Source organism: Pipistrellus hanaki (assembly GCF_964339955.1).
Source record: "Pipistrellus hanaki genome assembly, chromosome: 10".
Classification (NCBI taxonomy): domain Eukaryota; kingdom Metazoa; phylum Chordata; class Mammalia; order Chiroptera; family Vespertilionidae; genus Pipistrellus; species Pipistrellus hanaki.
Window position 1 is genome coordinate 54,463,453 of NC_140512.1, and position 17,869 is coordinate 54,481,321.

At 39.7% G+C, this 17,869-nt stretch overlaps 1 protein-coding gene and 1 pseudogene across 2 annotated transcripts in view; one reads left to right on the forward strand and one right to left on the reverse strand.

Moving 5' to 3' along the window:
- Positions 1-17,869, forward strand: part of COPG2 (COPI coat complex subunit gamma 2) — a 363,341-nt gene that overhangs the window by 43,821 nt on the left and 301,651 nt on the right. Inside the window, exons 6-9 of the mRNA XM_084897194.1 lie at positions 8,648-8,723; positions 10,402-10,494; positions 12,222-12,308; positions 13,379-13,536. Coding sequence (XP_084753320.1) covers positions 8,648-8,723; positions 10,402-10,494; positions 12,222-12,308; positions 13,379-13,536 — 414 coding nt within the window. The remainder of the gene's footprint in view (positions 1-8,647; positions 8,724-10,401; positions 10,495-12,221; positions 12,309-13,378; positions 13,537-17,869) is intronic.
- LOC311629613 (small ribosomal subunit protein eS25-like) lies at positions 7,653-8,029 on the reverse strand (annotated as a pseudogene). The gene has a single exon. The product of its transcript is annotated as a small ribosomal subunit protein eS25-like (transcript).

The window sequence follows — 17,869 nt, forward strand, 5'->3', positions numbered from 1 at the left end:
ACGATGTATAGAAAGTAATTCTTAGCTATATGTAAAAAAAAATAATAATTTTAGAAATGACAAAGTGTTGCAGAAGACCGAAGAAAAACCAAGTGCTGCTTTAAAGAAGAGGAGGGACACTGTTTAATACACCGGCGGACTTAGGGAATAGCTTTCCAAATCTCAGTGAAGAAACATGCATGAGGCTTTCCTTTATGTCTTCCTATGTTCTTTATCCTGCAAATATGGATTTGTATGCTTCCAGTCCTTTTCGGGGGCCTAAGGCCCCCAGGTGTTGGGGGTCTCCAGGCCATATCCGATGGTCTGGCCTGGCACCAGCATTAATAACCCTCCCTCCTGGGTAGTGCACTTTTCACAGTAACAGGTTCTGTAAGACCAGCTTCTGGGAAAGAGGTAGTGACTTAATTATAGGTTATCAAGAATAGACACTGAGCTTGTTGGCATGGATTCAGATCACAGCCCCAAATATCAGGGTTACATTGGAATTAGCCCTTTTTAGCCTTCTCAAAAGTACAATATGTGAAATAAAATTCATTGACTGGCCTCAATAACAGAATGGCTTCAGAGAAAAGGGTCAATGCAATGAGCTTGAAGGTAATTCAGTGAAATAATACCAAATGAGAACAAAGAGGAAAAAGTAAAAAAAGCCTTCTGTTTGCTTTTTGTATTTATTGATTTCAGAGAGAAAGGAAAAGGTAGAGAGATAGAAACATCAGTGAGGAGAGAGAATGTTAATTGGCTGCCTCCTGCACGCCCCTCACTGGGGAATCGAGCCTGCAACTCAGGTGTGTGCCCTTGACCAGGAACGAACCTGGGTCCCTTCAGTCTGCAGGCCAACACTGATCCACTGAATCAAACAACCGAGGACAGCCTCCTGTTTTTACAAGCTATTTTGCTGGGCACAGCATTCTGGGTTGACAGGCTTTTTTTTTCTTTTTGTTTTTTTGTTTGTTTGTTTTGTTTTGTTTTGTTTTCTCTTTCACTCCTGTAAAGTTGTATTGATTGCTCTAGGGATCATCCTAGTATCATTTCCCTTCATCCTGGAACATTTAATTTAATATTTTCTTAGAAATATTTCATTTAATAATTGTGACGAATACTCTTCGTTTACCTTTATCTGGTAAAGACATCAAGGAAGTCTTTATTTCACTTTCACTCCTAAAAAATATTTTTAGTAGCTGTGGAATTCTGGTTGTCAGTTTCTTCTGTTTCAGCATTTAAAAGATGGTGTCCCTTTCATTGTCTTCTGACATCTGTTTTTTCTGATGAAAAATTTACAGTATTTTCAGATAAGTTTCCCTATCTGTAATGTGTCATTTTTTTCCTACTGCTTTCAAGAGTTTTCCTTTATTTTCAGCAGTTTTGTTAGCTACTAGGGTTGGAATTCTTTGCGTTTGTTTTGTATATGATTCACTAAGCTGCTTGAAACCAGAAAGTTATGTCTTTCTCCAAATTTGGAAGTTTTCAAACATTATTTCTTCAAAAAATTTATTTTTGTCACCAATCCCTTTTCTCCTCTTCTTCAGGTATTCCAGTGACATTGATATATTCCCATAGGACATAAAATTAACATACAAAAATCAGTAGCCTTTATGTAAACAACACACAGAACCCCACTACAACATCACATAAGATTAAATACTTAGGAATGATATTGACAATAAATGCACAAAAATTATATGAAGTAAAAATTTAAGCCCTGAAAGATTCAAAGTGTACTTGAAAAAATGTAAAGATACCTACTGTTTTTTAATAGGTCAACATTGTAAAGATTTTAATCCTCCCTAAATTAATTTATAAACACAGTGTAATCCCAGTAAAAAATAAATAGGCTCTATTATGGAGTTAGAAAATTTGATATTAAGTTCATGTGGAAAAGCAAACAGGTAGAAGGTAACTGGAAAAGGAAAACCATGAGAGAGGATTAATTCTCCCAGTCTGTAAGTATTGAGGCCTGTAAAGTTAACAGTGTGGTGGTACTGACACATGGATAGACAAATATACCAGTGGAATAAAATGTCTGATGACTTTGTAATGTTTCACCTCTGCCATGCTGATCTGCATTTCCCAGAATTATCTGATACAAATGGAAAGTACAGAATTAGTCCCAAATATAAATGGACATTTAGTATATGACAAAGGTAGCCTCTCTCTCTCTCTACTCACTGGGGTAAATTTGTATTTTTCAATACATGATGCTGGGACAACTGAGTTGCCACTTGGAAAAGTTAAAATCAGATCCATATTTTATATCATACACATGAATAAACTCTAAATGGATAGGAAATATAAATTAAAAAGTAAAGCCATACAAGTACTAGAAGAAAAACATGAATGTATTCCCCTTTAATGATGGTGTAGGGAAAAGCTTTGTTAATTTTGACTAAAATTCCAGGGACAATGAAAGAAAAGATTAATAAATTTGATTATATAATTTTTAAAAGATTACCTGGGAAAACCACTGTAAAATATAGGACGAATAAGGGGCTTGCAGCAGTCCAAGTTGTGGTACACAGTTATTCTTAATTTATTGTCAGGGTGTTCTATATGACATTGCCATGCATTTCATGGCAAAAGCCGCATGGCAGTGGCTTAAGACTAGGAGATCCAAAGGTTTTACCATGTTCTGCTTCCAAGAGCAGACACCCCATGATGGGATAGCCTACGGCAGTGGTCAGCAAACTGGGACTCTGACTAATGAGTTTGCTGACCACTGGGATAGGGGGTTAAACACAAGGAACAACAACAGCCTATAATTATTGGACTCGAGAGTCTAGGTCAGTAGTTGACAAACTCATTAGTCAACAGAGCAGCAAACTGCTGCTCGAGAGCCACATGTGCTGACCACTGGGCTACTGAATACTCACTGAGGTATAGGCTGCAGATAAGACCCTGTTAGGTTGGGAATTCTCTTCCAGGATGCAGGCCAGGCTATGGTACTGTCACCAATAAAAACATTTGGTTATTTAAAAAATATAGATAACCTAATTTTTTTTTTTTTTTTTAAATCTGCCAATCAAAGATAGCGGCATAGGTAAACGCCTAACTGCAGCCTCACACAACAATTAAAAAAAAAATACAACTGAAATACAAAATGGACATTATCCAGAACTACAGGAAAATTGACTGACTGGAAATTCTACAACTAGAAGGAAAGAGAAAACCAGAAGGAAAATCAGAGGAGCTGTAAAAGCCCAAGATATGGAGGAAGGAGCCAGAGAAGAGGGGCGGCTGAGTGCCTCGCTGGCGTTCTCTAGTGGGAAAGAGATAAAAGCTCTGGACTGTGCTGAACCCCAGATCCGACAGCACTGAACCCTAGTTCTAGGCGAGACCCTGGGGACCCAGACTCATACCAAGGGAGTCTGGGCTGTAAGGCGGAACCTCAGGGGAGCAGCGAAAGGCAGAGCCCCTGGAGGCGCGCACACTGTGCGCAGAAGACGGACTGTTGACTCTGCTGCTAGATTGTCCTAGCGGGAAGGAGACAAAAGCTCTGGACTGTGTTGAGCCCCAGTTCTGACTGCACTTAACCCCAGTTCTAGGCAAGATCCTGGGGACCCAGGCTCATACGGAGGGATTCTAGGCTGTAAGACAGAATCTTAGGGGAGTGGTGAAAGGCAGTCCTGGAGGTGCGCACATTGTGCGCAGAGAACGGAGTGTTGAGTGTGCCTTGGGATTGCCCTAGCAGGAAGGAGACAAAAGCTCCAGACTGCTCTGAACCCCACTTCCAACCACACTGAACCCCAGTTCCGGGCTCATTGGGGGAGAGCCTAGACTGTTTGGTAGTGGGTGAAACTAGAGGGCACCTTTCTCTCAGAGGTGCTTGCAGTGAGTACCGAAGGACACTGAGGAACACTGAGACTCAGGAACCTCAAAGGGCAGGGCTGACAGGAAGCCAAGGCTGTAGGCTCCACCCTGAAACTCCGCCCCATCCAAGCTGAGCACAGAGGCTTTTACAATTTTCCAAGTCTAGTCGAATAAGGCTATCTCCTGGCATAGACACAGCTGATCCTCATAGCCAATTGGCCTGGAGGTCAGTTCCTCCCAGTGATACCAACAACAATCCTGATTTAACTACAACAAGGCTGTACACATAGTTGACAAAAGGGGGCACTAAGATTGTCCACCTCAGGTAACTGGGAGACTGACCCACTGAACCATATAAGACACCCTAACACACAAAGCCACCCTACCAATTCAGGGAAGCAGTAAAAACGCCGAGACAAGGAAACAGATCACAAAGGAAAGAAATAGAGGACAAAAAAGCGACTGGATATAGAGTTCAAAACCACACTTATAAAGTTTTTCAAGAATTTCCTAGAAAAGTCCGATAAAATAAACGAGACCTATGAGGATATGATAAGGGATCAACTAGAAATAAAACGGGATCAACTAGAAATAAAGAATACATTGTTTGAAATAAAAAATATTATACAGAGTCCTAAAAACAGAATGTGAGATCGCAAGAATTAAGTCCAAGATTTGGAACATAAAGAGCCAGAAGACACTCCTCCACAGAAGCAAGAAGACAAGAAAATCCAGAAAGTTGAAGATAGTGTAAGAAACTTCTGGGACAACTTCAAGCGAACCAACATCAGAATTATGGGGTCCCAGAAGATGAGAGAGAGCAAGATACCGAAAACATATTGAAAGAAATAGTGAAGAAAACTTCCCCCACCTGGTGAAAGAATTAGACTTACAAGTCCAGGAAGTGCACAGACCCCAAACAAAAGGAACCCAAAGAGGACCACACCAAGACACATCATAATTAAAATCCCAAGAGCAAAAGACAAAGAATATTAAAAGCAGCAAGAGAAAAGCAGATAGTTACCTATAAAGGAGCACCCATATGATTGTCAGCTGATTTCTCAACGGAAACCATGCAGGCCAGATGGGAATGGCAAGAAATATTCCAGGTGATGAATAACGAGAACCTACAGCCAAAAATACTCTACCCAGCAAAGCTATCACTCAGAATCAAAGGCCAGATAAAGAGCTTCACTAATAATAATAATAATAATAATAATAATAATAATAATAATAATAATAAAAAGCTAAAGGAGTTCATTACTACCAAATCAGAATTATATGAATTGCTGAAGGGGATTCTTTAGGAAGAGGAAGAAAATAAAGATAAAAATTATGAATAACAAATATGTAACAATCAACAAGTGAATCTAAAATCCAAGGGAATTAAAAAATCTGAACAATATTAACTGGTGAATATATTGGGTCGGCAGCTAAGTAATTGCGGGTTTCACACATATATGGCTTCAGTTGAATTTTTAGGTTTGCAGACGTATTACAAATGTAAAACACATTTTGTTATTTGATAGTTGGCTATTCAGCTGTTAATCAGTAAAAAAAGTTTTTTGATCTGTTTTGTAGTTTTCATTTGGTGTTCGTTGAAAAATGGAAAATCAAAAGGAACATTTTCGTCATATTTTGCTTCTTTATTTCTGCAAAGGGAAAAACGCATCGCAAGCTCATAAAAAGTTATGTGCTGTTTATGGTGACGAAGCCTTAAAAGAACGGCAGTGTCAAAATTGGTTTGCCAAATTTCGTTCTGGTGATTTTTCACTCAAAGATGAAAAACGCTCTGGTCGTCCAGTTGAAGTTGATGACGCCCTAATCAAAGCAATAATCAATTCGGACTGTCACAGTACAACACGTGAGATTGCAGAGAAGCTTCATGTATCACATACATGCATTGAAAATCACTTAAAACAACTTGGCTATGTTCAAAAACTCGATACATGGGTTCCTCACGAACTGAAAGAATCACAGTTAACGCAACGCATTAGCAGCTGCGATTTGCTAAAGAAACGTAATGAAAATGATCCATTTTTAAAACGACTGATAACTGGCGATGAAAAATGGGTTGTTTACAACAATATCAAGCGGAAAAGATCGTGGAGCAGGCCAGGTGAACCAACTCAAACAACATCAAAAGCTGATATTCATCAAAAGAAGGTTTTGTTATCAGTTTGGTGGGATTACAAAGGAATTGTCTACTTTGAACTCTTACCACCCAACCGAACGATCAATTCTGATGTCTACATTGAACAACTAACGAAATTAAACAATGCAGTTGAAGAAAAGCGGCCCGAATTGACAAATTAAAAAGGTGTTGTATTCCATCATGACAATGCAAGGCCACACACATCTTTGGTCACTCGGCAAAAATTAATGGAGCTTGGTTGGGATGTTTTGCCACATCCACCATATAGTCCTGACCTTGCACCATCTGATTACTTTTTGTTTCGATCTTTACAAAACTCCTTGAATGGTAAAAATTTCAATAATGATGATGATGTCAAATCGTACCTGATTCAGTTTTTTGCTAATAAAAACCAGAAGTTTTTTGAACGTGGGATTATGATGCTGCCTGAAAGATGGCAAAAGGTCATTGATCAAAATGGGCAATACATTAGAGAATAAAGTTATTTAGTTCCATGAAAAAATTGTCTTTGATTTTCTTTAAAAAATCCGCAATTACTTAGTTGCCGACCCAATAATAGAATCAGAGGTATGGATGGGGAGTGAACTGACCATTCTTGGGGAAAAGGGGAGTGAGGGGTGCTGGAAGAGACTGAACATAAACTGTGCACCAATGGATGAGGACAATGGAGGATGGGGAAAGGGCAGAGGGTGGGATGGGAAACCTGTGAGGGGAGCAATGGAGGGGGGAAAAATGAGAAACATTTTTAATAATATGAACAAAGATTTATTTTAAAAAATCTGCCAATCAGAAAGATTCTCAAGTTATTAAGTAAAAAAGGAAGGTACCAGAAGAGTGGAGACCCATTAGCATGCATTTTAATAAGTCTCTGTGGTTTTCCATATATTTTAAAAACTGGTACTATATAGTCAAGGGTGCATGAGGGGAGATTTAGACTTGTTATTTTTTTACCTTTATGAATATTTTGAAAGTATACCTGTTACATAAATGAAATACTTCAATAATTGAAAAAAGAATGAAATTGAAGGACTAACGGTTATTCACAACTTCCTCTTCTTGGCATCCTAATGGAGCGTGTTGGAGGTGTGGCCATTTTGATTACATGAGGAGAGCTGAGCAGGGAGATGGGTAGTCATGTTGGGGATAGTGTCAGGGCACGAGGATGAGAGAAGGAAGGGCAATAGGGTGAAGAACAGAAAGGCCAAGCACCTCTTTGAGGTATAGGCATGGAATTTAGTAGCTTAGTCCACACTACTCTGGCCTGTTTTTGAAATGAGGCAGAAAAGTGTAAAGTGGTTGAAAATTGTTCTTTTAGAAAGCATGGCTGAGAAAGTGACCTCATCATTTCAGTCAGTTTCTTTAATTTTTAATTTATTGATTTGAAAGGGAGAAATAAACATCAATTTGTTGTTCCACTTGTTTATACGTTCATTGGTCGATTCTTGCATGTGCTCTGACCAGGTATTAAACCTGCAGCCTTCATGTAGCAGGACAATGCTCTAACCAGCTGAGCTACCCACTGTGTCAGTGTCACCGCTGCCATGTCAGGGCCGGTCAGTTTCTTTTAAAGAGTTATGTCTGCTATGGTGGGTTTTTAGGATTTGGGGAGATTTCAGCCCAGGGCTCTGAATACTATCTATCTATCTATCTATCGATTTATTTATTATTTAATAAAGGTTTATTTTTCAAAATGTACAGCCGGTGAGATCTATTGTTCATGAATCTTCTCTAGCAGCTGGGGCATCCCCACCTTTGGTGTTTCTGGTGTAAATCACGTGAGCTCTGTGCTGTGAGACCAGTTTAATTAGCCCTTTACTGACGAGCTCCTGAAGGGCTGCCCTGGCCAAGGAGCCTCTCGGAGACCACAGCTGGGTTATAAGCTAGTAGTTGGGGACTTCCTTACAGAGCTTGTCATAGGTGGCTTTGTCAAACAAGATTATTGAGCTTGTTTCAAACTTTGCCTTTGGACTGCTTTTTCCTTTTGGCTTTGCCCCCGGACTTGTTCACGGAGTCTTTGTCTTTCTTGGTTGACTTTCCAGCATCTTTCTTCTTGTTGTCCTTGGGTGGCATCACGGGACTCAGAGAGCAAGGATGTGCTGCTGCCTTGCCAAAATGTCAGCCCAACGATTGCCAGGGTCTCAACTTTATTTTTTCTTAAAATTTTTTTTTTATTGATTTCAGAGAGGAAGGGAGAGGGAAAGAGAGACAGAGACATCAGTACCAATGATGAGAGAGAATCATTGATCGGCTGCCTACTGCACACCCCACACGGGATCGAGCCTGCAATCTGGACATATGCCCTGACCGGGAATCAAACTGTGACCTCCTAGTTCATAGGTCATTGCTTAATCACTGAGCCATGCCAGCTGAGCATCTTTTTATTTTATTTTATGCCAATTGTCAATATCTAAAATACGATTTATGTGGTTATTATCTCTCTGTTATTGCTAGAATATAAGCTCCATGAATACAAAGACCTTGTTTTGCTCACTGCTGTATTCTTAAGATTTGGAACAGTCTTCTACCCAATAATTTTAATGTTTAATCAAAGAAGACAATAAGTATTTTTGAATCAATAGCTGTGTTGAGATAATTATGGGAACAAGTGGAATTAGCTAAGGTGGGACTCCACAAGAGGGAAGACTTGACTCTAATTGACCTCATAGTAACTAATTTGATTTTTCTCAGTCTCACCAAGGACATGACAGGAAAGGAAGATGTGTACCGAGGCCCAGCCATCAGGGCTCTTTGCCGAATCACTGATGTAAGTTCTTGTTTTGCTGCGGTGTCAAGTGAGGATGGGGGGTGTCACTCTGTTTATCTGCAGGAGGCCATCTAAAGTGAGTAGCATTCTCTAGTCTGACTTTGTGAATCTTCAGTACAGGCACACCTCATTTTATTGTGCTTCATAGATACTGCATTTTTATTTAGACATAATGCTATTCTTACACACTTAATGACTACAGTATAGTGTGAACATAACTTTTATATACTCTGGGAAACCCAAACAGTTCATGTGACTTGCTTTATCGTGATATTTGCATTATCGCGTGGCTGGAACCTGCAGTATCTCCGAGATATGTCTGTGTGAGAGAAACAGGACCACCAGGAAGGCTTCTGTGTTTCCAGGCTTCTTTTCTTTCAGACTGTTTTTTCCTTTTGTTTATTTAGATTAGTCTATTTCTTTCTCTATTTTCCCTCATAGGCTTTTGTTATAGCCAGGGCTCATTGCTTACAGGAAACAAAATACCATTTGTTAAAAAGAAGTGTTCTTACAGAATTATAGAGCACTCAGAGGTTGAGGTAAAACTTATGACCAGATGTCAGCGCAAGAAAGGAACTCAGCGGCAAGATTTCTTAGATGCTTACTGTTATGATCCACCGTTTACCAGGCTCAAGCCTTGTCATTCAAATAGTTAAGGAAGAGAACCTGGTTAAGTCATCAGCCAGCCCAGTAGCTTGTATACACCTGTATCTGTGTCTATTAATTTGGAGAGATGAGGGTATATAGTGTGTAGGCTGTCCATTTCTTGGAACTGTGAGTAGGAAAGGTTAAAATGGAGGGCAGGCTGGGCATTGATAAGCAAATTAAATAATAATTCAGATATACTAATGCATGGGTACATGTCTGTAATCCTCTCAAGTTTTAAAACTTGAACAGGATCAAATGGTAAGTCTGGATTCTAGAAGGAATAATAGAAACGCTTTAATATTTTAATAAAACAGTTACTCAGCTATTTTATTGTGGTTATTTTTGTTTTTAGTATTAAGTTGGTGACGTAAGACTTGACGATACTAGTGCTACCGGTAGTAATAGGACTCTATCTAAAAAACTTTCAGTCTGTTTACATATCTTCATGGGCCAGCACTTTTCCAGTGCTAAGCTTTCTTCCAGTTACATTAAAAATAACTTTGTTTTCAGAGGATTTGTATTGAGAGCTCACTATAGTAGTATATCAAATTATGTATATACATAAAAGTAGTATGTACGTTTAATTATGTATATAAAATAATCAGAGTTTACATTTGACTCATAAGACTCTCTGGGATCCATATAAAATAGATCCCCTTCCCATAGAGGAATCTTCAGGACTTCAAAAGCACCTTTTGTCCTCATCTAGGAGTTTCCTTTACAACATCCTTGGTAGGTTGAACCCTGCTTATGTATTTCCTCAAATTGTAGCTCTCACTTTGAGACAGTTTATTTCATTGTTGAATAGTTGTTTGTCTTCCTTACATATAAATATCTTTCCTTGAAGTTCCCATTCCGTTGTCTGGGTTCTGCTGGATGGACTATGATTGCTCTATTATATGCTAATCCTTTTTAATGCAGTCTAAATATTTACACTAATATATGACTGGTTTTCGTAAATTATTTTGAAATGGTCATAATAGCGTGAAAGTGTTTTGCTTCAACAACTTTTCTCTCTGAATTTTATTAGGGAACATTGCTGCAGGCCATTGAAAGATATATGAAGCAGGCCATTGTGGATAGAGTCCCCAGTGTATCCAGCTCAGCATTGGTATCTTCCTTAGTAAGTGAACAAGACAGTGGCTGCCTAGTTCTTATGCATGGTACAGTTTCTAGCTGCAAAAGCAAAGTGATTCTCTCACAAATGAAACATTTTAAAAATATGTGTATATCTCTATTACTTTATCCAAGAATGTTTTATCTGCCAGGGGAGTATTGAGCAATTAAGTTAAAAACATGAAATTTTCATGGGTTTGTAAGGTTTTGGTAATCAGAAAGCTTTATTTTCCACATACTGAAGATGGGAGGTATGGGTGAGGGAAAGACAGGGAAGAAACAGGGTTGATCTCTTATTTTTTTAAAAAGTTATTTATTTATTTTAGATGAGGAGGAAGGGTTGGAGGGAGGGGAAGAAAGAGAGAGAGAGAAACGAATCTGAACCTGCAGCCTTGGCCTAGAAGATGATGCTCCATCCCACTGAGCCTACTCAGCCAGGGCTCTCAGTCTCTTTTAAAATCTCCTGTTATGACCTGCACTTTTACCCCTGCCTCTTGGTTCTCTACTTTCCTTGTTGCCCAGAGTGTCCTTCAACCCAAAGTCTCCTGTCCCACTTCTAAATTTTCTTCCAGGAAGTAGCCTTTTCTTTCTCTCTTTTTTTGTTTTTAAATATATTTTATTGATTTTTTACTGAGAGGAAGAGAGAGGGATAGAGAGCTAGAAACATCGATGAGAGAGAGTCATCAATCAGTTCCATCTTGCACACCCCCTACTGGGGATGTGCCCACAACCAAGGTACATGCCCTTGACCGGAATCAAACCTGTGACCCTTCAGTCCGCAAGCCAACGCTCTATCCACTGAGCCAAACCGGTTTCGGCTTCTTTCTCTTTTTTATCAAAACAAAATTTATTACTTACAATCTATCACGCTGCGTTTAATTAACATTGATTACTAATGTGTAAATGGATTCAATCATCTGAATCACAGGAGTATCTGGTTCTGGAATATAATTGACCAAGAAGATATACCCTGTTTTCCTGAAAATAAGACAGTGCTTATATTAATTTTTGCTCCCAAAGATGCGCTAGGTCTTATTTTCAGGGGATGTCTTATTTTTCCATGAAGAATAATACGGTACACATTTATTGTTAAATGAAAATAAAGGAAATTTATTATCTGTATATGGTACGATAGTACGGTAGTTGTCAACACAAACCAGACAAACTGTGAATCCTACAGTATCAAGAATTTACTCATTTATTCAATGACAATCATGTCATCATCTTCTGGAACATCATCATAAAAATCCAATTCCTGAATTTCCTGGTGAATTTCTTGTGACTCCATTTCTTTCAGAATCAGTGGACCAAATCTTTCATGTTTAGCCTAGGGGGGGCCTTATTTTCGGGGGGGATATCTTATATTTCACTCAGAAGGAAACCTGTAAGTAGGTCTTATTTTCGGAGGATGTCTTATTTTTGGGGAAACACGATAGTGGTTCTCTAATTTTTTCTTCTAGGTGAGTCTCCTCGAAGTAAAATTTATATTGTTATCCATCCCTTCCTGTCTTTCCCCTCTCCTTACTTTTCTTTTATTCATATCTCTTGGCCTACAGACATATACGTTACTCCCTTCTCTAGGGGATCTTGGAGAAAGTACTTTTGGTTGTATTAAAAATAGACTTATTAAGCTACAGAAATTTTTGTTTTGTTTTGAATGTCTTTTGGAAAAGGAACTCATGCTTCTAAACTTGTAGTGACCAGGCATTATCTATTCTTTTTTTCTGCCCTTAGCACCTGATGAAGATAAGCAATGATGTAGTTAAGCGCTGGGTCAATGAAGCCCAAGAAGCTGCTACAAGTGATAATATTATGGTCCAGGTATGATATTGAATCATTTTAGCTTCTGTCTCAAGATCAGCTTTCTTTAACCCTACATTGTAGGGGCAATTTATTGATTTCCAAAAAATGAGTATTAGCTAACGGCTAATATTAAGCAGCCTGGGAGTGCATATTCTCAAGTAGGTATCCCAATAATTATGATTACTACTCTAGGCCCTGCTAGTGTTCAATTGAAACCGTACGAAGGTTAGAGAAAACTTAATATTCAGTAGTAGATTGAGAGGCTCATTCCAAAGGTCCTTCACAGTGCATTTCAATCCTTTATTTGAAAAATAAATTGTGAAGAAGGATGTTCAATTCCAGGCTTTTCAGGCCTTGATTATAGTAAACATTATAACAACAGTAAAGAGTAATTTTTACATTATGAAACTTTAGTACCATTTTGTTGGAATGATCTCCTTTTGATATTCATTAGGCTGCTCCTAATTAAAAGGAACAAGATTAAATCCTTAAACTGGCAATTTTATGTAAAGTACCTCATTTGTGTTTGAGAGGGTACTTACTTATCCCTTTTCTGTGTTTATAACTTCTGATGTTAGCATATTCAGTTATGAGGAGACACAGTAGTTATTTTTGTCATGGGAAATATCTCACTCTCCTAATACCACCATTGTGTTTTTACACAAAGTGCTAATGATAATATTTGTGCACTCCTTAAGCCTTCTTCAAAAGACGGATCCCTTAACTTCTGACATGGTCACAGGTGATTTACCAGTAAAGCCACTCAAAGGCCTGGCACACTGGTAAACCCATGGACCGGAGCCTTTTGTACTAAGGATGAGTGGGGCAAGATTGACCTGCCAGATGTACCTTCAGATTGTATGTTGTCTTCTTAATACTTGTCCAATCTAAATTTACACCTCCTGGGGATAAAGTATCATTTTAGTCTTGCCTGTATTTGATTCAATGTGAAAAAAGTTATTCTACCTGTATACTTTTGACCTGAGAATCTTTTTATAAAAATCTACTTTCATATGATTCCACTTTCATGTAATTTTGTTTTCTTCCTACTTAGTTTTCTGTGTTACATTCTTTTTCTTGTATTTTAGTACCATGCATTGGGAGTCCTGTATCACCTTAAAAAGAATGATCGCCTTGCTGTTTCTAAGATGTTAAGTAAATTTACAAAATCCGGTCTCAAATCACAATTTGCTTACTGCATGCTGATCCGAATTGCCAGTCGCTTACTCAGAGAAAATGAAGAGGGGTAAGTGTCTTCATCTAAACTTAAATAATTTTTCCTTTGCTAGTAAATATGCCTCAGAATTTATTTTCTTAATGAATATTTCTTGGGCATTGCTGACCTTACAGATTTCATATTTTCTGAATTAAAAAAAAGTCATGGAATTCCAAGTAACACAAATTTTAAAAAGAATTTAATATATGCTCTGGTATATGTATTTAATAGATTATGATTGTTAATAGTAAAATAACAAATTGACCCTAAACAAAAAATCAAAAGTTTGAAAAAATAATAATCCTTAAATGTGGAAACTGGAAGTAACATTAAGAATCTTTTTTTAATCCCTTTTATTTTTATAAAAGAGACTATTGAAGCATTGCATTTCATTTATTTATTTAAATTCCTTAAAGGGCAGGAGGAAGAAAAATAGAATTACATATGTAAGGTTCTTATATTGTTCACTGTGGTAATATTAGGAATAAATACTGTGATCTCTTGAGTACCCACTAAAAATACCTAAAATATATAATGTAAATGTTAACAGAAAAGATAAAATGGGATATCCAAAAATATTCAGTTGAGCTTTCTGCAGTGGTGGAGCAGCTTGGTCATATTAGCCTTCTTGCAAATAATGATTATGGTATAATCAATATAAAACTATTATCCCCCCAAAACAAACAAACAAACAAACAAACAAACAAACAAAAATAAGAAAAGCCACAACTATTTGGAAGTACTGGTGATTTGTGAAAAAGAGGCAAAAAAACTGGAGAGAAGTTGATGCCTGAACAACTGAAGCTATACTGGGTGAGATTTAGGTATTTCTGGGTAGTCTTCTAAGGGCAGTTCCCAATTCTCAGGTGGGATCACAGGAAGAAGGTATAGTATTTCCTGGGCAGAGGGATCAGAACACAGTTTGAGATTGGAAGAGGGATGAAAGCTTAGGGTGGAAATCCTGGAAAGGAGGGAGCCACAAATGGGTGTGCCTCAAAATCATTTTTAAACTACAAAAATCCTTGTTTGGCCCATGAACTGTGCACCTATAGGGGAAGACTCTAGGAAACCTGGCAAACAATAGTAGCTCTGAGCTGGAAGAACTGAGTAGAGAATTCAGTTGCAGCTCACCATGGAGGAGATAAAGTTTGGAGTTTGAGCCATGCCAGATTGACTGCCAGGTAGAGAAACATCAATGCATTCTGGATTCTTTACCTTGTGCCATTCACAGTGTCTGTAGTCATGCACCTCATAATGCTGTATTGGTCAATAATGGACCAGATATGATGGATTATTATAAAGCTGAAACATTCTTATTGCCTAGTGATGTTGTAGCTGTCATAATGTGTTAGCACAACACACTACTTGCATGTTTGTGGTGATGCTGATGTAAACAAACCTACTGCATTGCCAGTCATGTAAAACTATAGCACATGTAATTATGTACAGCACCTAATATTTGACAATGGTATTAAACACCTATGTTACTGGTTCATGTATTTACTATACTTTTTATTGTTAGTTTTGGAAGCACTCTTTCTACTTCTAAGGAAATAAGTTTGCAGTAAAATGGTATGTTATGCAGCAGCAGCTAATTTTTACTGGGTCTCTTGATTGCATTATTTTCTCTTGTGTTTGATTTAATTTGATGTAATTTTGTTCATCATGACCGCTAAGCATACAGAATCCACTACTATTGTTGCCAGTAAGAGATTATGTTGAGAGGTTGACCTAGAAATGAAATTGAAAGTGATTAAGGACTGTGAAGTGGAAAGTCATGATGGTTATTGCTCATCAGTCAGGCATGTCCCATCTATATAATAAAAGCCCAGCAACCATGAAGGCGGAACAACCAGAACAGCTGTTTGACCAGTTGCTATGATGCACATTGACCACCAGGGGCCAGATGCTCAACACAGGAGGGGGGAAAGAGGTGTAGTGAGGCCTGGAGGTGCACACTATGACCCAGGGATCCCAGAAACTGCAAGCCCAGAGCTTACTTTCCAATAAAAATAAAGTGGGGAAAAGAAAAAAAAAAAAAATGGCCTAATGCTGCCACCCTGGGTAGAATGGCTACAGGAGGGAAAGGCCTCCCAGGCACGCTGCAGGCTTACCGTGACTCACCTGTGATGTTCAGGAAGAGCAGCCCCTCCGACTTCAAAGCTGGTCACACCAACAGCTGCTCCCCATCAAGCTCCATGGCGGACAGGATGCAGCATTGCCAGGGCGCCTCAGCTCTGACTTCCAGCTTCTGGCTGCCCCTTTGTATACTCTGTGCGTGTGGGGGCGTGGCTTCAACCTCTCTGGCCAATAGCGCTGCAGCACAGCCAGAGAGTGGCAAGACAGGGCCATTAGGGCTGGCTGGGCATTGATTTGGCCACTGACAGACATCCATGAGCAGTTGCACTGTGTGTTTACACTAGTAGTGAAGCATGGCAGCCCACTTCTGCCACCCGCCTCACCTTCTGGCTAAGAAAGGCCCGCTGACCTCTGTGTTTCTCCTCCTGTCCGGAATCAAAACCTCTTGGGGATGAACGATCCCAGCGAGGGCCCCGACACAAGCTCAGTGTCACTGTCACAGACATTCCCAGTCATTACAGCCCATTCCTCAGCCCGCAGTGCCCTCCTCCACCTATTGCCACTCCTTACCTGTCACCCCGTGTTATCCTATTTGAAACGTGAGCAAGATCTTAAATAACCCCCGTCAATAGCTCCCTTGCCCTACCTTTCTTCCTCTAAAAACCTTGCATTTTAAATATATATATTTGGTTGATTTCAGAGAGAGGAAATAGAGGTAGAAACATCAATAATGATAAAGAATCATTGATTTCCTGCCTCCTGCACGTTCCAAGTGGGGATTGAAACCTCCCCTGGACCCTGCCCACAGCCCTCCCCTGGCCAGCAGGCCACTGGAGGCAGCATGGCACCAAGGGAAGGAGAGGGTGGGGGGAGAGGCTGGGAACCGTGGGGTGACAGAGTGCCAAGGGCAGTGTTGGGAGTCTGGCTTCTGTTCCTTCCGTGCCTGGCCCAGTGACAGTCACCTCCTCTCCCAACCCTGCCAGGGCCTTTGGTCCTGATCAGCCTGACCCTGATTGCCCACCAGGCCTAGGGACCCCGCTCGTGCATGAATTTCATTCACCAAGCCTCTAGTTCTGTATAATAAAAGCCTAATATGCACCGAAACCCGTTTGGCTCAATGGATAGAGCGTCGGCTTGGGGACCGAAAGGTCCCAGGTTTGATTCCGGTCAAGGGCATGTACCTTGGTTGCGGGCATATTCCCAGTAGGGGGTGTGCAAGAGGCAGCTGATCGATGACTCTCTCTCATCGATGTTTCTAACTCTCTCTCTCCCTTCTTCTCTGTACAAAATCAATAAAATATATTTAAAAAAAAAAAAAAAAGCCTAATATGCAAGTTGACCAAACAGCCCAATGGTGGTGGTTGCTATGATGCGCACTGACCACCAGGGGGCAGACGCTCAATGCAGGAGTTGCCCCCAGCCTGCAGCCCCTGTCATCAGGGGCCCTCCAATTGCCCCACCAGTTGCTCCAAAGAGGGAGGTGAGCGGTGACAGTGGGGGAGGGGCCAGCACCAGGCTGGCTAAGGTGGGTGCCAGTGGGAGTCCCCCAATCACCATACCAGTTGCCCCACAGATCGGCCTTGATTGCCAGTCAGGCCTAGTAACCCTACCCATGTACAGATTTTGTGCATTGGGCCTCTAGTTCCACTGTAAGAAGAACAAGAGCAGTGTCCTGGTTGGTTTGGCTCAGTGGATAGAGTGTCGGCATGCAGACTGAAGGGTCATGGGTTCAGTTCCAGTCAAGGGCACATACCTTGGTTGCAGGCTCATTCCCCAGCCCTGGTCAGGGCATGTGTGGAAGGCAACCAATTGATGTGTCTCATATTGATGTTCATCTCTCTTCCACTCTCTATAAAAATCAATGGTGAGAATTAACAACAAAAAAAAACAAGATCAGTGACAGATGCTGTTAAACAACTTGCTTTATTGAAGGCAATGAGAAGAACAAAAAATGTCAGACGTGGAAAAACTTCTAACGATCTGGATTAAAAGTTAAAGTGTACTCAGTACCATGATAATCATAGCCAAAGCAAAAAAAATTGTTGAAAGAAAAGGCTGAACATGACTGTTGTGTTGAATTTACCACTAGTTTTGAGTGGTTTAAACCAATTGACAACCTTTCAGACTCATGGACCACAAGTGGTCTGTAGATCACCAGTTAGTGACTGTTGAATTAAACAATTAAGAATGGTTATTCATTCCATAATGTGAAAGTGAGAGGTGAGTCTGTGAGTGCTGATGTGAAGGCAGCTGAAGAATTTTTGGAAATTCTAGATAAGCGGTT